Source organism: Nycticebus coucang, chromosome 18 (genome assembly GCF_027406575.1).
Source record: "Nycticebus coucang isolate mNycCou1 chromosome 18, mNycCou1.pri, whole genome shotgun sequence".
NCBI lineage: Eukaryota > Metazoa > Chordata > Mammalia > Primates > Lorisidae > Nycticebus > Nycticebus coucang.
The window spans coordinates 26,249,631-26,271,779 of NC_069797.1; the positions used below are offsets into that span (position 1 = coordinate 26,249,631).

At 37.2% G+C, this 22,149-nt stretch overlaps 1 protein-coding gene across 4 annotated transcripts in view; it reads right to left on the reverse strand.

Annotated features, from left to right (window-relative positions):
- The window catches only part of ASPA (aspartoacylase), a 31,264-nt gene extending 12,585 nt beyond the window's left edge, over nucleotides 1-18,679 (reverse strand). For all 4 annotated transcript variants that reach the window (XM_053569593.1, XM_053569592.1, XM_053569594.1 and 1 more), the window contains exons 1-5: nucleotides 18,274-18,679; nucleotides 13,596-13,791; nucleotides 11,575-11,668; nucleotides 6,417-6,524; nucleotides 1,215-1,324 (exon numbers count right to left, since the gene is read on the reverse strand). In XM_053569593.1, coding sequence (XP_053425568.1) covers nucleotides 1,215-1,324; nucleotides 6,417-6,524; nucleotides 11,575-11,668; nucleotides 13,596-13,791; nucleotides 18,274-18,509 — 744 coding nt within the window. In that variant the 5' untranslated portion in view covers nucleotides 18,510-18,679. The remainder of the gene's footprint in view (nucleotides 1-1,214; nucleotides 1,325-6,416; nucleotides 6,525-11,574; nucleotides 11,669-13,595; nucleotides 13,792-18,273) is intronic.
- Between the last annotated feature and the right edge of the window lie 3,470 nt (nucleotides 18,680-22,149).

Consider the following 22,149-nt stretch of genomic DNA (forward strand, 5'->3'; position numbering starts at 1 on the left):
ATTTTTAAAAAAGCTCTCTAAGTAAAGTGTAGCCAGGATTGAAAGCCCCAGACCAGGTCTCTTCCATCTCTGAGGTCTGAGGGTATGCAGGGCACTCACAATGGGGAACAGATATCTTAGCTTTCTGGAGCCTCTCCTTTTCCCTTTGTCTTTTTCATATTTAAACTTCCTACACTCTCCTAAGAGTATTTTATTCTCTTCATTATGCCATTATTGATCAAACCATGCAAAGAGTAGATTCTAGGGTTTTGAGGAGAGTCAGGGAACAGGAGCAGAAAACATTCTGAAGAAAGAGATTCTAATTGTTTTGCTAGTCTAACTCATTGAGTGGATCACAGGGAGGTAGCAATTTGGTTAACTGCAAATAACATTAGTTCTGGATCTGTCATTGATAGCTATATGGCTATGGGAAGGATCTAACTTCCAAGCCACTATTTTCTTTTCTTTCTTTTTTTTTTTTTGTAGAGACAGAGTCTCACTTTATGGCCTCGGTAGAGTGCCGTGGCCTCACACAGCTCACAGCAACCTCCAACTCCTGGGCTTAAGCGATTCTCTTGCCTCAGCCTCCCGAGTAGCTGGGACTACAGGTGCCCGCCACAACGCCCGGCTATTTTTTTGTTGCAGTTTGGCCAGGGCCGGGTTTGAACCCGCCACCCTCGGTATATGGGGCCAGCGCCCTGCTCATTGAGTCACAGGTGTCGCCTGCAAGCCACTATTTTCTAATATTAAAAATGGACATCATAATTTCTACCCATTGCACTTGGGAAGGATTTTCATTTTCACATCAGTATATCTAGACTACAAATTCCCACAGGGGTCTTCAAACTTTTTAAACAGGGGGCCAGTTCACTGTCCCTCAGACCATTGGAGGGCCAGACTATAGTTTGAAAAAACTATGAACAAATTCCTATGCACACTGCATATATCTTATTTTGAAGTAAAAAAACAAAACGGGAACAAATACAATCACACCACCTCATGTGGCCCACAGGCCATAGTTTGAGGACCCCTGGTAGACTATACTCACCGGTATATTCCCAGAGCCAGCGTAAGTTATACTCAATATGTATAGATGTGTGTGTCTTTCCTACATTGCAGTGATTTTGAGAACATCAAATGAACTAATGCATGTAAAATGATAAATGAACTGTGAAGTTCTCCTTAAAGGTAGAGCATTATTATTTTCAATATTTTAAAGAAACGGCAAATGTTACCTGCAGATCAGGATGGATTATAGCAGAAATTTCTCCATTTTCATTTCTGGGATAATCAACTTTCTCCATTATTTTATAGACCTCAATGGCACAGGGAGGAAATTCTTTTCCTATGATGAAAACAATAGGCATAAACAGCAACTAAAAAAACTTCTGTAAAAAGGGAAGTTGATAATTTAAAGAAGTCCCCCTCCCCCAAACAACAGCAGCAAAATGAAAGCAGTTACAGGGAGAACATATCAGGTTTAGTTCAGGATGTTCATAAACAACAGTAAGCCAAAAGTTGTTCTTGAATTACTTTTATCAGCACTCTGTCCACAAAAATACAAATGGACAAAGGTAGAAAACAACTACAGGACTCAAAAAGTCAGTGTTGGAGAAAAACAGCCTAGGGCTGGGAGTCAGGACATCTGGGCTCTACTCCTGTAGGTATGTAATCTTGAGCAAGATGCTTCACATTTTGAGGCTCTATTACTTTATATATCAAGTGAAGGTTTTGGATTAGCTTATTTTGGAGAGCCCTTCCAGCTCTGATATTATATGACTGCATATTTTCAGAGGACTTACAGCAAATTAGGTGACTTCAGTTTAATGCTCTTTCTCTTAGCTAAGTACATTAAACACTTGAACAGCTCCTGAGCAGTGAGATCTTTAGAGTCAGGCAGTCTGCCAACAATGGAATCCAACTTCCAAACAACCAGCAATAGTAAACAACCTTTAAAAACTTGGAAAACATGTAGTTTACATATATACCAGGTAATCTCTGAACAAACAGGATGTACTTTCATCCAGCATAGGGCCCATAGTGTGTTATGGTCACAACTCAAAGGGAAGTCCTTAGAGTACGGTTAGAACGAGGATACCCTTGATCACTTCTGTATCAGTTAGTTTTTGCCGTGTAACATACCACCCCAGAACTTCATGGCTTAAAAACAATAACGTTTTATTGATAATTTAGTTCCTTATTATATATGTTGGTTGTGCAGGCCCTCGGGTTAGGACTGGCTTCACTGATTTCTGATTGCCTTGCTCACATCTTTGTGGTGGGTTGGCAGGGTATCTGGAGGCTAGCTGGTCTAGGGTGGTCTCACTCTCATGTCTGGCATTTGACAGGCTGCCAGTTGGAGCTGCATGACTGTTCTACCATATAGCCTTTAATTATCTAGCTTGCCAGTGTGGACTGATGTGCAGTGTATAAAACCAAAGAGCAGCAAAAGAGCAAGCCCCAATGCACAAATTCTTTTCAAGCCTCTTTTGTGGTACAAAATAAGTCAAATGGCCAAGCCAGAGTCAAGAGATGGGGCAACAGACTCCATTTCCTGACAGAAGGATCTGAAACATCACACTACAAGAATGTAGATTCAGGGAAAGAAAGAATCAAAATCTACCATACTTTCCACGATGAAGCTGGGAATTTACCAGGTATCATTTCTTTAAACCAGAGGGTCCAGAGGGAGGAAAGGAAAAACTGACAGAACCGAAAGGAGTATGCTTTTCCTACTCAGAAACTCAGAGCTGGAAGGAGCCTTAAATGGTAACTTCATCAATACTTGATTCATTATTCGTATTATTCTGGCCATGAAGTCATCTTACTTCTACACAAATAGCCTCACAAAGAGTGGTCCATTTCACTGCTTTCAACTTTGTTGTTGTTTTTTCAATCCCTTCCTCCCCCTTGCTGAGCCCCCGATCTGAGACTCTCAGAGCTACAATGTTGGCTTGGACCAAAAGGTGACATCTAACTCTATTATTCTTTTCTCTCTTTTCCCTTTCCTTCTCACATTCCTTCCCTTCCCCCTTCCTTGCCCTCTCTTCTGCCCTCTGGGTCACAGAAAACATGTCTACTTTCTTTCCAATGTAATCTTCTGAAACTCTGAAATAAAATTGTCCTAAGTCTTCTTTTTGTCAACCTAACTATTCTTAGTTCTTTTAATCACTACTTATATGTGGTCACATACATGAAGATATATGTGAAAGTACTTTGTAAACTGAAGTTCTTTACGCGTCTGAGGGATTATTTGATTACAGTTTTTCAAACTCAACATTCTCCACTTTCTCCTTGATTAAACTCCTCTTTATAGATGTTTCTCTTGAATTATGGCCTTAGAATTTATTCATAGTTTTTTTTTTTTTTTTTTTGAGGTAGTCTCAAGCTGTCGCCCTGGGTAGAGTGCTGTGGTGTCACAGCTCACAGCAACCTCAAACTCTTGCGCTTAAGCAATTCTTTTGCCTCAGCCTCCCAAAAGCTGGGATTACAGTTGCCTACCACAATGCCCAGCTATTTTTTGGCTGCAGTTGTCATTGTTGTTTAGCTGGCCCAGGCCGGGTTCGAACCTGCCACCCTCAGTGCATGTGGTTGGTGCTGTAACCACTGTGCTACGGGCACTGAGCCTTATCATAGTTTTTAAGTGCTGTTTATCCAAGGCAGAAAAAGGGCATCACCTTCCCCATTCTGGGATTTTTTTAAACATAAGAGCAAAATTTTGTCCCTGGTGTATTTAATCTTAAATGTTTGGGTAAACAATTGTTAAAGTTTGTCAGGATTTCTTGTATCCACCATTCCACCTGGGACATTTTCTTGGTATTTTCCTGCCATCTGTTACCTAGATAAGCATGCCACATGTTCTTATCTAAGTCACTAACAACAAATTTGAGTAGCACAGAGTTAAGGATAAAGACTTTCTTTAGACCTACTTTTCTTTCTTTCTTTGGTGGTTTTTGGCCGGGGCTGGGTTTGAACCCGCCACCTCTGGCATATGAGACTGGCACCCTATCCCTTTGAGCCACAGGTGCCACCCCCTAGACCTACTTTTCTATAGGCAGTTATAATTCTTTTGTCAGCAGCTTTTGGGTACTTATGCTTAGTTAAAAACCCACCAAACTGAATAGTTTAAATTAGTAATGGCTTAAAATGTGTGAATTGTTGGAACTGATTGATCAACACTTAAGTGTACATATGAAAGTAAATCTCAATGAAGATCAAGCTGGGGGCGGGGGTAAATTCATACCTATTGTGGCAGGTTTACAATCTTGATTCAGTTTGTGCAAAAAACAAAGTATGTAAACAAAATATGTGTAACCCCTAATATTCTGAAATAAAAATAATAAAATTTGTGAATCGTAGAATCTGTTGCTTAAATAAAATGTTTGTGGAAGAACAATAAAATATAGGAACTTCTCTGGTTGAAGCATAGGTAAGGGGTGGGGTGTCCTGGAGCTACTATTCTCCACCCCTGTGGTAGGAATCTATGGACCAGTATCTGAAAACCATGTTTTCCACGCATGTTTATGGCCTTCTACCTGGTTGTATCATTTTTTAATGTACTGTTGTCCTATACTTACTATTCAAAGGGTTTCTTGTGTATGTGATGAGATCTCCCAACACCAGTTCTATTAGACAGTATGGAATCTGTCCTCAGATGAAGGTGGTAAAAAGCAAATTTTCAGTTTTCATGACTTTGGTGCCAAAAGATTCTCAAGCACAAAAGAAATCCCTGTGATTGCAGTAGGGTGTACAACTGGAGACTAAGGAATTACATTTCCCACAGATACTGCACCCAGCTCTGTTACTCTAATTATCCATTCTTCAATGACAATTTAACTCAACCTGTCGGAATAATCATTTACATTGTAGAATGTCTCTTTGATTTTAAGTATTTTTTAAAATTTTAAAGTAAATTTATTTTTTAAATAGACTTATTTTTTAGTGCGGTTTTAGATATACCAAATAAATGGACAGTGCATAGAGTTCCATATACCCATCCCACTTACCAGTTCCCATTTAATTTTTAATGATAAAAATAATACCTGACTATTCTTGTTGAATATGACGAGAACAGAATCAATCTATTTCTTTTCCTCCCCTCCCCAGTAATCAATGTTATCAGTTTGATGTGTTTTCTTCTAGAGCTTTTCCGTGATATATTGACATATATATGTATATGTATTCTGACAATCGATTAGTACAACTATTCTAAAGCAAATTGGAATACCGTATGTTTTGGTCTGCAATTTACTTTCTTTTAATCCACTGACTGCCGTACTCGAAAAAAGGTTTTTTCCTTGGAGCCATGGTGTTTTATTATTAAGTCAAGAACATTAAGTGCATCTGAGTTGTATTTAACTCATACTAGTTTTGAGCCCAGGGCACCAGGAAGCATATATAACTCACAGGTCTCTTAACCTAATAAAACACTGTGACCCCCAGGAAAGACACTTTTTTTCTAGCATGGCAGTCAGTTTATAAGAGATATGTGAGTTATACTATGTTGTGTGTCACAAGGCCCTGGGCTCAAAACTAGTGTAAATTAAATAGAACTCACATGGCAGTTAACGTGTTTTGAAGATTCTTCCATGTTATTTTATTTAATTGTTTATCAACTGACGTGACATTCAGATCAATTCCCTTGTTTTGCCATTACAAATGATGCTGTAATAACAATTCTTGTATACAATATGCTGGTTGTGCACATGCTAGTATTTGAAAAGTGGAATTGCTGGGTAATATGATTTGTACATTTTTAAACAATTTATATGTTCATTAGTAGGTAAGGAAAGTATACCCTTTTTTTACACTTTTACCAATACTTAACATTATTAGATTTTAATATTTTTCCTAATAGGGTAAATGGTTTCTCACTTGTTTTTTTTTGGTTTTTGGCCGGGGCTAGGTTTGAACCTGCCACCTCCAGCATATGGGACCGGCGCCCTTCTCCTTGAGCCACAGGCGCCGCCCGGTAAATGGTTTCTCATTTTAATTTGCATTTCTTAAATTGATAGTGATGTTGAAAATCTTTTTATGTGATTACTGAACATTTGTATTTCCTGATCTTTCTTAGTTTTTTAAAATGGAGAATAGTCAAATAAAAGGATTTGATTTTTTTTTTTTTTTGGTAGAGACAGGGTCTTGATCAGGCTGGCCTTAAACTCCTGACGACAGGGGATCCTCCCACACTGGCATCCCAAAGTGCTAGGATTACAAGTGTGAGCTACCATGCTTGACTGGGATTTGATTTGGAGGCTTTATTTGGCAGCTGCTTTTCCTGAATATGCCTATTTTGGTGAATGAGGAATATCTCAAATAAATAAAAATTTTAAAAAGCAAAATCAAGAGCATGGTAAATTTGACCTAGATTCCAATCGCCATTTAAATGTTCAGTGGTTAAGCTTTTATACTGTATATTACCTTTATTACCTGCTTACCTTCATTGAAATCATGTATAAAATCAAGAGCATGTTTAATCATTTTTCTCATTTGATTCAAAATATCAGCTCTCAGAACCCCATGAGGCTGGGGACCGACTTCTATACCTAGATACAGAAGGGGATATAATCATATTTGTGTAAGGATTAGAATGTTTTACAAAAAATGAGCATTTTAATATGTCAAGATCTAGAATCCAACCATTACAATTATTAAAAAGATAGATAGACCATGCACATCATGAAAAATACCTGAGATACAATGTCAGCAAAAAAAGAAGCAGAATTTTTACATGTTCAAGATATATGCATAGTGAATATAGATTAGAAGAGAACATAGAAAAAATATCAGGGTTATGATAAAAATAGAAATATCTCAGGTTTTTTTCTATCAATTTCATTCAATGTTGTCAAAATATTTTAAAATCATAACGTAGTAAAAGAGGTAGATAAATTTGTGCTGACAAAACAATAGGTGAGGTGCTGATGGGCTGAAGGGGCCTGAGGCTGCACAGTTTTCTGTGGGGCTCTAGGGAACCTCTCACATTGCTATGTCCTGGTGAGCATCCTGACCAATAAACCAATAAACCTTTTAAAAGGAAAAACAAACAAAACCCACAATTGGTGGATACAAAGAGAAACTGTCATAGATCTAACATTTCACTTTGATAGGAAGAAGAACATTCATGGAGTCATAGAAATAGAGTAGATTAATCATGGATTTAAGTCAACATGACCATCTATGTCAGGGGTCCTCAAACTATGGCCCGCGGGCCACATGCAGCCCGCCAAGAACATTTATCCGGCCGCCGGGTGTTTTTGCCACAGCTGCCTGTCCTGCTTAGTAGCTGACTTGTCCTGCCTGGGCCGCAGTGTGCATGTGTGGAATGTGCGCCAACTCTCCAACTCCATTCTTTCTCTCTGTCTCTCCCCACCGGGTGTTATTGCCGTCCTGCTTAGCAACCCACTGTTCTGGCTGCAGTGAGCATGTGTGGAATGTGCCCCACACTCTCCAATTCCCCTCCTACTCTCTGACTCCGCTCCTTCTTTCTGTCTCTCCCTGTCCCTCCTTCTCTCTGTCTCTCGACTCCTCATCTCAGTCTCTGGTGTAATCGGAGGAATCACCAGGTTGCCTGTGCAGAGCCTGCTGCTGCCTAAGGACTGAGGTAAGAACAAGTTAGGATTTTTTTTTTTTAAGTTAGGAGGTCTTTTTTTTTTTTTTTTTGCAGTTAGTAGGGCCTTTTTTTTGCAGTTAAGGGGGGCCTTTTTTTTTTCTGAAGTTAGGAGGTCTTTTTTTGCAGATAGGGGGCACCTTTTTTTGAAGTCAGAAGAGCCTTTTTTCGAAGTTAGGAAAGCCTTTTTTTTTAAGTTGGTTAGTTGGTTGGGGGTAGTTTCTAGGGGGGTTACATCACAGTGATAACGCAAATAGTCAGCGCTCGGTGCTAATGCAAATTGTCAGTGCTCAGAAGTAATGCAAAGGTCAGAGCTCAGAGGTAATGCAAATAGTCACTGCTCAGTGGTTATGATAATTATAAGTGCTCAGTGTTAATGCAAATTGTTAGTGCTCAGTATTAATGCAAATTGTCAGCAGTCAGTGTTATCGCAAATGGTCAGTGGTCAGTGTTAATGCAAATGGTCAGTGGTCAGTGTTAATGGAAATGGTCAGTGCTCAATGTTATCGCATGGGGGACCCAAACTGGTAATCTGCCTAGGGCCCCATGGGAACTTAATCTGGCTCTGCAGATAGCTGAGGAGTAGGAAACCCAATTTAATTGCAGTAAGTGCATTTATATTCTGATTGCTATTCAGTTGTGTATGATGTTTTATGTTGTGTGCTGTGTAAGCTCTGGTTCACAGTGTTGCGATCTCTGAGCAGTGCGAGTTCAGCCATATGCTTGTACGGCTGAACTCGCATTAAATTTGGAAGAAAAAAGGCATACGTGCCTTCTTTTTTCCTGCAGTGGAATCTGATCACGTGGGTCTTCTCACCCATGAGATCAGATTCCTGTGTGAGTTCACAGATCGCAGTGCAGTTCACACAGGGTAGTGTGAACTGGAAAGGTGGTGGAGGAACTAGCTCTGTAACCATGCCTGTTCCCACACCACACCAGTGTGAGCCTGAGGTAAAAGCGGAGTTCCACCACATGGGCACTGGCGAGGCTGAAATTATGTGGACTACAAGGCTGCATTGATGGACACTGATCAGACTGCATTGATGGGCAGTGCAGTCTATATGTCTCTGTGTGGGCAAAGTTATTGCTGGTATATTGTTTTTGGAGCACTGTATATATATTTTGGTATTTTACTAATAGCAATTTGGAATCTGTAGGAAACAATGCTATCAAGAAAGACAAAAATTAACTTGGAGTGTAGGATATTCAAAGAACAGTGGACTTATGATTACCTTTTCATGCAGTACAAGGAAAGAGCTGTGTGTTTGATATGCCAGAATATAGATCTGTGTTCAAAGTATATAATTTGCGTCGACATTATCAAACTCAACATAAAGGTAAATATGATAGTTTGGTTGGAGAAGTGAGAAAAGATAAAATATTAAAACTGAAATATACATTGACAACTCAGCAAAATACTTTTGTGAAGCAGAAACAGCTAAATACTTCATCACTGTGAGCAAGTTTGCAAGTTGCCAAGATAATAGCGTGCACTGGCAGACCATTCGTGGAGGGAGAATTTGTTAAAGAATGCCTTCTTTCTGTTGCCAAAGACATGTGTCCAGAGAAGGCCGATTTATTTACTACAGTGAGTCTTTCAGGACCCTCAATTACACGAAGGATTGAAGAAATGGGAGACAATTTGCATCAGCATTTGCAAAACTCCACAAAAAACTTTCCTACTTTTCCTTGGCACTTGACGAAAGTAATGATGTTTGTGATTCTGCACAACTTCTAATTTTTATTTGTGGTACAAATGACTATTTTGAAATCACAGAAGAGCTTGCTGCACTGCAAAGCATCAAAGGAACAACTACAGGAGAGGATATTTATGAAAAGGTGTGCCAAACTGTGAATAGTTTGGAGCTGGACTGGGCAAAACTACCCAGTGTGACAACTGATGGTGCTCCTAGCATGGTGGGGTCTAAGAAAGGAATAATTGCTCGCACTAACCAAGAGATGGACAAACATAACCATTCTCATCCAATAGCCATACACTGCCTCATCCACCAACAAGCTCTGTGTAGTAAATCACTGAAGTGGGACTCTGTTATGAAAACTGTGGTAACTTGTGTTAACTTCATTAGAGGTAATACACTAAACGACAGACAATTTCAGGAATTTCTGTCTGAGCTAAATGTTGCCTGTGAAGATGTTCCGTACCACACAGAAGTCCATTGACTGAGTCGAGGGAGAATTTTGAAACATTTCTATGACCTACTTCCACAGATTACAGCTTTTCTGCTTTCAAAAAACAAGTACCAGAGCTCAATGATGCAGAATGGAAATGGCACCTTGACTTTCTGATAGATGTAACAGAGCTACTCAACAATTTCTTTTTTCTTTTTCTTTTTTTTATTGTTGGGGATTCATTGAGGGTACAATAAGCCAGGGCTACTCAACAATTTCAATGTGCAACTTCAAGGAAAGGGGAAGCTCATTTGTGATATGCAATCACATGTGAAAGCATTTGAAGTAAAATTAGGCCTCCTCACTAAACAAGTGAAAGAGGAAAATTTCTGCCATCTCCCCACAACTCAAAATCTATTAGCAGAAAATTCATTGGTTGCATTCCCAAATAAAACGTGGATTCATTGGAAAAGTTGCAAAAGGAGTTCCAATTTAGATTTAAAGAGCTTCATCTCCATGAACAGGACATACAGCTTTTCCGTAACCCATTTTCTATTGACATTGAAAATGTGGATAGATTTACCAAATGGAGCTGGCTGAACTGCAGAATTGTGACTCTCTGAAAGCTGCATTCGAGTCAAGCAGCCTTCCTAATTTCTATGCATCTCTTCCCTCTGAGACATATTCTAATCTCAGGAACCATGCACTCAAAATGGCAACCATCTTTGGTAGCACTTATGTCTGTGTACAAACTTTTTCCAGAATGAAACATCTGAAATCTCCAACCAGATCTAGACTAACTGATGCACACTTGCATCACTTGTTACGACTAGCAGTGACAAATATGGAACCGAACACTGACCATCTCATTAGCCAAAAGCAGGCCCATAGTTCCCGTTGAAATACTGGTAAGTTTGTTGATTTAACTTTACTTGTTCTTCATTTTAAATATTGTATTTGTTCCCATTTTGTTTTTTTTACTTCAAAATAAGATGTGTGCATAGGAATTTGTTCATATATATTTTTTAAAAACTATAGTCCGGCCCTCCAATGGTCTGAGGGACAGTGAACTGGCCCCCTGTTTAAAAAGTTTGAGGACCCCTGATCTATGTGATCCTAGAGTAACATTCTTGCACTTAATATTGCAACCTATTGTGACATAATAGTGCAATGGTTTTAATTTTCTGTAGAAAAAATTTCATTTCTTCTCACCCCCAGTAAAACTGTGTTTATACTATCAGGTCTCTTTCCCATGGCTGTATATTCTTAGACTTACAAAATACCCTTTCTCTAAACTACTTATATCTTCCCTTTCTTCCTGTTCTAGTCTTCCACAAAGTCATCTCTCCTATCATCACCTTCTCCATTTGTCAAACCACTTAACAAGGTGTACCACCTTCATTCTACCCTTATATCTTCCACTCAAAATTTACTTAGAATGAGCCTGTCACATTTAAGCTGCCTTGGCAATAGAATGCAAAGGTGGTCCTCATAGGTGCCTGTTAGAAGGTGCAATAGTCTTAGAGTATTATAAAATATTGATTTATAAAGAATACATCTCTGATCTTAAGTGTCTTTTTTCAATGAGTGCTTGATATAAAAGTATTCCAAATAAAATAGCGAAGTTGGAAGGAGAACACAAAATGTTATTTAGATTGAGCTTAATATTCCTTTATATCGAAATCTTTTCAAAACTTGGTATAGTTAGGGCTTGCTTGGGGCTAATTTGCTTGTTACTTGATAATTACAAGCTTAATAATATGCAAAGTAGCTATAAATGTTCTTTAAAATAATTTTCTTAGAGTTTCAGCCAGGACAAAATTAATTCAGTCACAGCTATGGAAAATGTGACTTACCAACAGGATACTTGGCTATAGAACGAGTGGTTGCATATTTGAAGGTAGGATGCTCAATAAGGTAAACATAGCAGGGTAATGGAGCCAAAGAAGTCTGAAAAAAATTTTAAAACATCTTTCTTATTATGTAAAGACCATATGTTTTGTTCTCTTTGCTGCAACAGAGTCAATAATGCCTTCAATATGTTTTACTTCATCAACTAAGATTAATAAGACAGTGTTACGAAACATTTTATAACCCAGTGTTATAGCTTGAAAGCATACAAATGAAACATATACATAGAAGCATACATGTAAAATTAAATTATACAGAATTTTTTGTGTAAAATGTACATTAAACAATTCAGGTTCAAAGCATATAAAATAAAATGTCCTTCTTAATGGATTTGGTTATTTTTGTTTTCATCACTGGTTATATTTAACAGTGGTCTCTTTAAAAATTCTCAGTGAATAGGGCGCCAGCTGAGGGTGGCGGGTTCTAAACCCAGCCCTGGCCAAACTGCAACAAAAAAATAGCCGGGGGTTGTGGCAGGCGCCTGTAGTCCCAGCTACTCGGGAGGCTGAGGCAAGAGACTCGCGGAAGCCCAAGAGTTAGAGGTTGCTGTGAGCCGTGTGACGCCACTGCACTCTACACGAGGGCGGGACAGTGAGACTCTGTCTCTACAAAAGAAAAAAAAAATTCTGTTTCTGTTCCTGTGGTCCTGGTCTATTCCAGATGTTGAGTGAGTCCCTCTCTTCCTGCTTATCTGATTAAGAATTTGAGACAGGCCTCTTTGTTTTGATAACTGAGTGTCAGCCATTTTGCTTCCATGTCTGGCAACCAAACATTCAACAATTTTCAAAGAGCAACAAAGAATAATTATATTATAATCTCCTATCAAGTTATTGTCAAAAACTCAAGTAAATTAAAACAATTGTTGTCTGGCCTGGACTAACATAGTGAGACCTTGTTTCTACAAAACAAAAACAAAAACAAAAAACCAGGAATGATGGTGTATGCCTATAGTCCTAGCTACTTGTGGGGCTAAGGAAGATCACTTGAGCCCAGGAGTGTGAATCTGTAGTGAGCCTGCATTCCACTGCACTCCAGCCTACATGACTAAGACCCTGTCTCAAAAGAAAAATGTTAACGTTTACTATAAGCTAGGTTTTAACCTAAATCCTTTTAATACTTTATTTCTTTTTTTTTAATACTTTATTTCATTTAAGGCTCTTAGTACCCATGTAGGGTAAGTATTATGCTAATTTTATAAAAATGTAAGGTTTTTGGACTTGGCATATTGTCCAAGTTTAGTGAATGAGGAAGTCAGGATTTGGGAATCCAGGTTCTCTTGACTATATTGGTCAAATTTTTCCACCAAAACATATTACTTCTCTGGAAGGAAAAATATCTGTGGAGGTCTGACAATTAAGTTCATGAACTTGCCACTGTGCACTTAGGTTGGCAGGAGTGTACAAACAGTGTGGTAAAGTTTCATATCCTTGTTGTATCAGTGTCTCACAGTTGTGTCCATGTCAATGTGTAGTGGTGTCTTGCTGAATGGCGTTCATAATTGTTGTTGTGTGTCTTTGTGTGCTGTTGTAAGAATGCTGGAGCTTGAATTAGAACAATGAACAAACATTAAATTTCTTGTTAAACTTGGAAAGAGTGGAAGTGAAATTAGTCATGTTAGTTTAAGTTTATGAAGATAATGCCATGAAGAAAACAGAAGTATATGAATGGATTAAGCATTTTTCTGAGGGGAGAGAAAGCATCACCCATGAAGAGAGGTCAAGGAGGGCCAGTAATGAGCAGAACTGACAAAAACATTGCAGAAATTTGTCGAATAGTGCATTGAATTGTCACCACTGCATGTCTATATTCTGGTACTACCCTTTCCACTACCCCTCATGCCTAGCTGTGGACTAGATCCCATTCTCTTGGACCCCCCTTCTTGACCATTTTCTGGTTGTCTCATAGCTATAATTAACTTAAAAGTACAAGCCATATGCTAACTTTTAAATTAATAAATTAACATTACCTTAATATAATGAAACATCTGAATCAAAAAATTATTCCTGGAATCTTCAAGGATAAGAGTGCACCCCATGTTAGAAGTTGTGTTGTGAAGGTCAAAAATAATATCATAAGAATCTTCACTATGTTTTGGACCAAATAAAAGATTTATTTCTTGAGCCCTTCTCACTTCATATGGCAGATCTTCTGATATTTCTTTGCTGTTATTAGCAGAAAGGAAAAAATTTACAACATCTGTGGCTAAGATAACATAAACATACAATGAGAACATAGTGTAAAAAGAATCAGTTGCCAAACCTTTAATATGAAAAATCTGTGTAGGAAATGAAAACTTATTTGAAACTTTTATAACTTTTTTCATTTGATTCCATGTGACTAATGTTGCATTGGCATGCCTATAAAACAATAGTTCACTGATTGCAAGAGGGACTTTACCTAACAACTGCAATCAGTGTAACCTGGCTTATTGTACCCTCAATGAATCCCCAACAATAAAAAAAAAAACAACAAAAAAACCCCAATAGTTCATTTATGTGATTGGTCACAAGACATATCAAACAGAATCTATCATTTTATTTCAACCTTGAGCAAAACTTATCCATTAAGTTAATAAATATTTTCTTAGTAGTTATGGTGCACTGGGTTATTTTTTATGGGGCTGAACCATATAATGCAACATTTCCCCCACTGTAGCTAATTCTAGTGCACAAACTTAGGTGCCCACATGATCTAATTAGGAATTCTTACTTGAGGTGTAGGAACAACTAGTGGTCCAGGGACAAAGTTCACAAAGAGTATCTAAACTCTCCCAAAATGCAAAATTTAGCAGGTACATTTATATATCATGCATGTATATTTTTGGGACAGGGCTAATAGTTTTTCTTGTATTTTCAAATGAGCCTCTATCCACTCTCTCCCTACCTACTGCAATGATGAGTTTTTTTTTTTTTTTTTTCTTTTGGCTATATATGACAAAGGTTTAAATTTATTTTTCCTTGTTAAACTACCCACCCTCTTTTTCCTATAATTCCATCTATTTCTAGTCCCTAGATATTTTTGCTGGTCCCTTCAAGGGACCTACAGTTTGCACCTGAGTAATTTCTGTCAGAAATACAGTCAGGAAAGTGGAGCAGCCATTTTGTAGCCCGGAAACAAAAAGCACCAGAACAAAGCATATGATTAAGAATAGTGCAATGGAAAGATAGAAGGAGCCTGTGGCCTTAATGATACCTTGTAGCCACTGTATCAGCCCTGACCTGCCTACCTCCCAACTTGATATTTACAAAGAAGAAACCCTTATTTGTTTAAACCACTATTTTCCAATTTCCATTATCTGCAAACCAAACCTAATGCATATACATGCACTTAAACAGTTAATCCATGAAATAATCTCATGAGATCTTTTCCATCTACTTTGGTTCTACATCATTCTACCCCACTTAATAAATGGGACCACTGCCTACCCACTGCCTACTCAGAGATGAGGCTGAAGTTTTGAAAAATAATGAATGCTACGGATTCTCACAACTGAAGTTCAGCTCCCTTGGAAGAGTCCCAAGAGAGGAGGTTGAAAGACTTGGGAGAGGAAAGACCCAGAAGGGCGCTATCAGCTATATTAAGTTGCTTAGATCTATTCTGAATAAATTTTTAAAGAACTTTCAGCAAGGGAAATACATGATAAAACCTGAATGTTGGGATGATCCTAACATTCTATCGTATAGCTACCATATGGAGAATGGGTGGCAGGAAGGACTGGAACAAAGTTGGATGCAAAGAGATCTTTTAGGAATCTAACTGTCCACAGGAGAAATACACTAAGGTAGTGCAAATGGGGAGGATTTGAGAATTATTGTATTTTGCTTTGTGTAATGTGCATTTTTTTGGTCCAAATTTTTGAGGGAAAAATAAGGGTGTGTTAAGGTACTAATTCTGTATCTGTGTAAGTGCTTTTAATTATTTTATTTATGTTCACATGTTAAAAGTACAACTCTAGAAAGCAATGACAATATCTGTATGCAAAATAATGCCCTGGAATATGGTAATTGGTTTTGTTGATTTTGTGACAAACTTGCAACAAAAACCCACGCTACACAAAGTGCAAAAGCAACTTCAACAGAACTGAAAACTCAGCTTGCTGTGATTTGGTGGGCTAACCAGCCAAATGTGACCTTTTGCTGTGACAGTAAACAAGCCCTTTAGGGCCCTAATGAAGAAAGAGTGGAAGTCCTGGATGTAGTCAGCTGGTAATGATTTAACACCTATAGGCAGAACCAACAAAGCATCCATCACCTAGGCTTATGATTGGATCCTAAAATCATGGAATTATGTCAAGAAGGAAGTGGTTGTGAAATTGTTTAAAAAAATGTGGCATCAGCAATGCTATGGATGGAACTGAGGATTATGAAATTTACTAGAATGAAAAAGACATGGGTAATGTAGAAATTGAAGACAACTGATGATACTTTTGATATTGACAGTGAGAAAGAGCTCTTGGCTTTCTATGATGTATAAATATTGTAAATTTGTTACTGGTACATAAAATTTCTTGTATCTTGTATCTGTTCTTGTGTTTTGTTATCTGTTGTATGAAATTTCTTATACCATAATATGTTAAAAATAAATGCTAAGCTGGGCATGGTGGCTCATGCCTGTAATCCTAGCACTCTGGGAGGCCGAGGCAGGCAGATTGTTAGAGCTCAGGAGTTTGTGACCAGCTTGAGCAAGAGCAAGACCTCATCTCTACTAAAAATAGAACAACTGACACAAGAATATCTCTTGAGCCCAAGAGTTTGAGGTTGCTGTGATCTATGATGCCATGACACTCTATCCAGAATGACAAGAGTGAGACTGTGCTTAAAAAAAAAGATGCTAAAATCCCTTTATAATATGTAAAAAAAAAGTAAATACAAACAATTAAAAATTTGAATTAAAAAAAATTAAAACAAAAGATTTTTTTCTTGAAAGTTTGGGCCAAAAATATGGGTAAGCATTATACATAGAAGCACATTATACATGGTAAATTATGGTACTTGCAATGAATAATTGGCAGGATTTAGTGACCCATGTGGGGATTAAAAACTGGGAAGGTTCTAAGATGATTTCTATGGGGGATTTTGTGGGTCATAGTGCCATCACTGAGATAAAGAATATAGGAAAAGGAATAAATTTGGGAGAGGAAAGATGGGATGGAAGAAGTTAATTAGTTTATATACTTCATAAATTTTCATGACCACCCCAAATAGAGTTGCATAGCCTTTGAATAGTGTTAACAATAAGAAGCAGAAAGTAAATTTAATTTAAAAGACCACTGATCACTGAAATGCATACTATTAGGCGGTCATAATAAGAACATTCAACCCTAGTCCATTTCAAAGTTGTGTGGGAAGTTAATATGTTGACAAAAAAGAGTTATTCTTCAACAAATTCTTACTTGTTATATAAGAGTAGGATTTTTTTAGGTTAATAGATAAACATTAATTATGACAACATTACCTCAGTCATGAAGAGACAACATTTCTGAAGTTAAAAGATATTAAAATGATTTGATACAAAAGTATAACTACTATATAATTGCTCTGAAAATCACCTATTCTGTCAAGTGAGGCAAATTTGTACTAAAAGTGTATCTATCCTTTTATCTGTGGGGAGAGTAAACCTTAGGTATTCTCTAAGTCAAATTTGCATTTCTCAGAAAATAGGAACATAGGGTAGTGCATTCAGCTGTTCCTTTGTGTGTCTTATAACTTAGTAGTAGTCTACCAATTCCTTGAGGGTTAGAAACCACCTTGTAGACAGCTTTGTATTCACACAATACCTGAAGAGTATCTTGAGAAAAATAGGTATTTAATAATATTTTTAGGTAAATGAAAGAAAGAAGTGGTAAAAACCAAATACGTACAGGCATATATATTTATGGTTACAGATATGACATAAACAAATGCAAAAATAATTAATAAGAACCTAACCTAGAGTATTATGATTGCATATGTATTATAAATCAGCTGAAATTTAAATTCAGAAAATTCAGGTACCTCTCATCTATAGCACCTCACTTGTGACAATCTACCACTGAATTTAAGTACATCTACTCCTTGGATCACAGAGTGGCTTGAAGTTTCCCCACAATGGGTATTTATTCATTCTTTCATTTAACATATATTAATTGAAACATCACATTTTTCTTAATTAGAAGTTTATGCAATATGATCAACACAGTTGCATGAAAACATAGAAATGAATTTCCTAGAAAGTTAATACGTATGCATTTTGCTTACGTATGCATTTTGCTTTAAATCAGTGTTTAAAGCAAAGGGCTATTAAATCTGATTTAAAGCAAAGGGCTATTAAATCTGTGTCTATAAGAATATGATTTAAAAATAAAATTTTTTTTTATTTATTGCCTGTACATAATACATTTAAAAAGAAAAATCAATTAAAAGTAGTCTGATGTTTAAAAAGTTTATAAAAGAGCATGTGAAAAAGTCTGTAAGAGAGCACTTTAAATAATGGTAATTCACAATGCAATATGATTAAAAGTGAAAGTACTGTAGTGACTACACGTATGGATGTGAATCATCGTATGAATATACATGTGCGTGTTCTCTCTCACACTCCTACCACTTCTCCTTCTCTCTCTTCTCTCTCTCTCTCACACACACACACGACATAAAACATAACCTTACCCAAGATTTTCAGGGTCAAAAACACGATTCAGGTCACAGTCAATATATCTGGTGCACTTCTTCACTGCTTTTGGGTTTGTAATAAGTGGTTTTACCTCCAGACCTGTTCTCTGAATCTCAGCGCCATTCTCTAGCCAATGCTTAACCAGAAATACTCCTGTTAGCTCATTCCCATGAGTTCCTCCAAAGATAGCAACCTTTTTTATAGGTTCTTCAGCAATGTGGCAAGAAGTCATTTCACCAAGAAGTTTTATATGATTTCTGCAATTCAGAAGAGAAGAGATCAAAGGAAACTTAATTTCTTAAGAAAAGTTTAGAAATTTGAAGCTGAGTGAGACTTTAACCAAAGTACAAAGTCCAGAGTTCCCTTGCATGGAGTATATTTTAATTTTCTGTTACAAGTTCTGAGCCCTGTTTTTTATGTGGACACTCCCTTCTTTAGCCCTGCCCTTTACCATATTTGGATTACAACTAGAGATACAGCTGTTTACTTTAACTTCTAACTCCCTCAGATGGTCAGTGGAACTAAATACAATAATAAATTAGCATCACTAACACAAAAATCCTGTTTTCCTCTCAGCTAGAATGTCATCCAATAGGGCTGTCATGATTATTTGTAATAATAAAAAGAGTTTATGTATTTCTCAGATCAAAAAAATAATAAAAATAAAAAGTGACCTATTCAATATTTGTATTTCCACTGGCATTTAAAAAATTTCATCTCTGAAATGAGTTCAGGCACTTTTCATGATCTGAGGGCATTTGAATCTCACCTCTATGAACAGTCACAGGCAGATCCTCAGAGATCTTCTCTTGAACCAGCACTTTTTTTTCAGAGTGCTTTTTCACACTCAGAAACAAGAGGACCAAATCAGGGATCAGTGGGTCTTAAAATGCTACGTTGAAACATCCTTTAATTTCTTTCTCATTAAGTTTTTGGTAATTGTGTATCAACTTCTTTATGAACCTTCCTCATTTCTTTTTAATCTAAACACTAAAGGAAAACCAACTGTTAGTGATTTTTGAGTCTTTTTAAAGGGGATATTACATCTTGGGACATACTATATATACTAACCACATCATGTGAGCTTATCTAGACATGGCCTAACTTACTGGTAGCAGGGATTCTCCACTGGAATGTGTTACTCAAAAGGGGGGTCTTATTAGGGGAAATCATCCAGAATACTAAGATGATCGTGATCCTTTGGTGAAATGACTTTGAGCCAAATCTGATTTGACTTCATACTTAATTACCCAGAAAATCAAATGTGCTCAAGACTGGAAATACTATGTACTAGTAATGCCAGGCTAGTTGATAGGGGTACAATAAGAATAATTCATTACAATTGCAGAACAGTTTAATTTACAAGGTTCCTCCACTAGGTTTATTCATGTATCCAGTTTTGGAAGGGGGTGGGTTAGGTATGACATCCCTATTGCAGGGGTGAAGGAAAGAAAGATTAAGTAAGCCCATTAAGGTTCTACAGGAACTGAAGAGAAAACTAGGCCTGGGGCCCACATTCTGAGTCTAATGTTTTTCATAGGACAATAGGGTGCCTCTTTGTTATTTTTGGTCTTCTTCAAAGTTCTATTTTTGCTTTTTCAGAATTTACATAAACAGTCATTACCTTGTGCTCAGAAAATAAACTGGCACACAAAATACATGGTGAAAAAATATGGACGCTTCATAATATTTAATAAACCAGTTCATGTGTTCTTCCTTTAAGAAATCATAATGCAGAGATAAAGAAAGCAAAATAACCAAATCTAAATTTACATGTTGAAATCACTGGTGTAATCTAAAAAAACCCCCCAAACCCTTGTAGCCTTTGAATTTTCTACTTACATCAATGTACACCAAACACTTCAGACAGTGTAGAGATGATGAAAACACACATAAATGTAAATAGTCGACAGTTGCATTGTTTAGTTACTTTGGTTTTAAGAGCAGTAACTATGGTGAATTATTAACACTCTACTATGTTTTGTTTCTTTTCTGCTGATTTGTAGTTTGTTCTGCCCTTTGCCCTAGTCTCTCTAAAAATGCTGCTTCAGTTATTTACTTGGCTACCACAAATGACTTGCATTTTGAGGCTTGTTCTATGGAATCTTAACAGATCAGCACTTTGAAGCACATTTCACATTCATTAGTATCCTCATTACATGTCAAAATGAATAACTTTTTCAAGAGTTAATGAATTGTAGTAATTCTTTCCTATACTTACCTTGTATATTGTGTACAGAGTTTGTCGCCTGTGGAAAGCTTTATTAGAAAAAAAGGAGAGCATTTCCTCAGAACTAGAGCAACAGAGGCTTTTCATACTCTTATACCAAGTTAACTTCCAAAAGATTTTTAACTCCCTGTTTCCCAAAGCACACTCAATTTTTGAGAACCACAAAACTACACATTTTTATTAGTCTAGGTTTTTTTTGAGAGTTCAGAGAACTGATAGTATACAAAGAGAAACTTTTTCTAATTGCATCATCTCATTATTCAGTAGAATATCTAATATCTTGAAGTACTTAAAAGCGTATGCATGTAAGCATAAAAGTTAACACTGATTTAATGCAAAGGGCTATTTTTTGAAAGTTCAGAGAACTCTCAAAAAAGCATTAAGTGTGAGAACCTCCAGCATCACAAATATTTTGTGGGGATGGAGGTGCCCACATGATTAATGTAATTTAATTACATTAATTAAATGTAATGTAATGTAATTTAAAACAAAAGGAGAGCAAATTTTTGCTTCACAGTCTTGGCTGTCCGATCGATTTTATGCTAGAAATTTTGCTGGATATAAATTTAAGGTGGGCTTACTTCCCAAGTAGTATGATTGGGGGATAGGGTGGATTTTCTTTTCAATATCAAATATAAGGTGTCTCATAAATAATGCAGCTGTCCAGGAGCTATGAAGTCAAACTAGTTTTAGTGCATAGTACTTAGTTATAGAAATTAAAACAACTTTCTCCTTCTCTGTGGCCCTGTTTCTTGCCCATCTTGATCAACTTTCAGGTGGAAATACATAATCATAAGCAGAACAAGATAGGAATAAATAAAGTTTATAAACTGCTGGCAAAGATTTCAGATTGCTGTATCTCACAGATGTACACAGGATATTGCTCATAGTGGGTTTTAATTTATTTTTTAATGACAAATCTATTTTTAGGGGTGTGTGTATGTGCACCTGTATGTGTGTATTTTTCTTTGTGCATATCAGGTCAAAATCTGCTTCCTGAAGCTTCTGTTCATGTTTTAGGTAAGTCCTCTCTGGAATCATAATAAATATCAAGTCTTTTCAGACATTTAATCTTTTGAAATTATTCCTTCCAAGCTATTCCTTACTCTGGCATTGAAAGCCTGCTGTTACCTGGTCTCAATCTATCCCTGATATTATTTCCTAATGCCTTTCTTTTACTGGACATAATCTTCAAGGAAACTATAATGTTGTTTGGCCTCACAGTCCTAGGCCTTTCCTAACAACCCTCCCTCCACCTCTGAGCCCTTTCCAACTCTCTCTTTCAACAACGCTCACAGGATGTGGTGACAACATGCCTTCCAACTCAGACAAACCTAGAATTACTAAAATTCGATCCTCGGAAGGACCGATACATGGCAGCTACTGATATTCAACAAGGGCTTACATTTTTTGAGCACTTCACTATGTGCCAGGACTGTTCATTTTCCCTTCTGATATTTTTAGGACGATTATGTAAATATTGTAATTTGAGGAAGGAAACGCAGGTGTAGTGGGGTGGGTAGGTAACTTGCCCAAGCTCACAAGGCCAGGAATCCACTGCCTCCCCTCATGGAGCTGGAAGCTCAGGCCATCGCGCCATTCTGCTCGGCTTTTCCCGCCCCGGCTGCCCAGAGCCCCGACC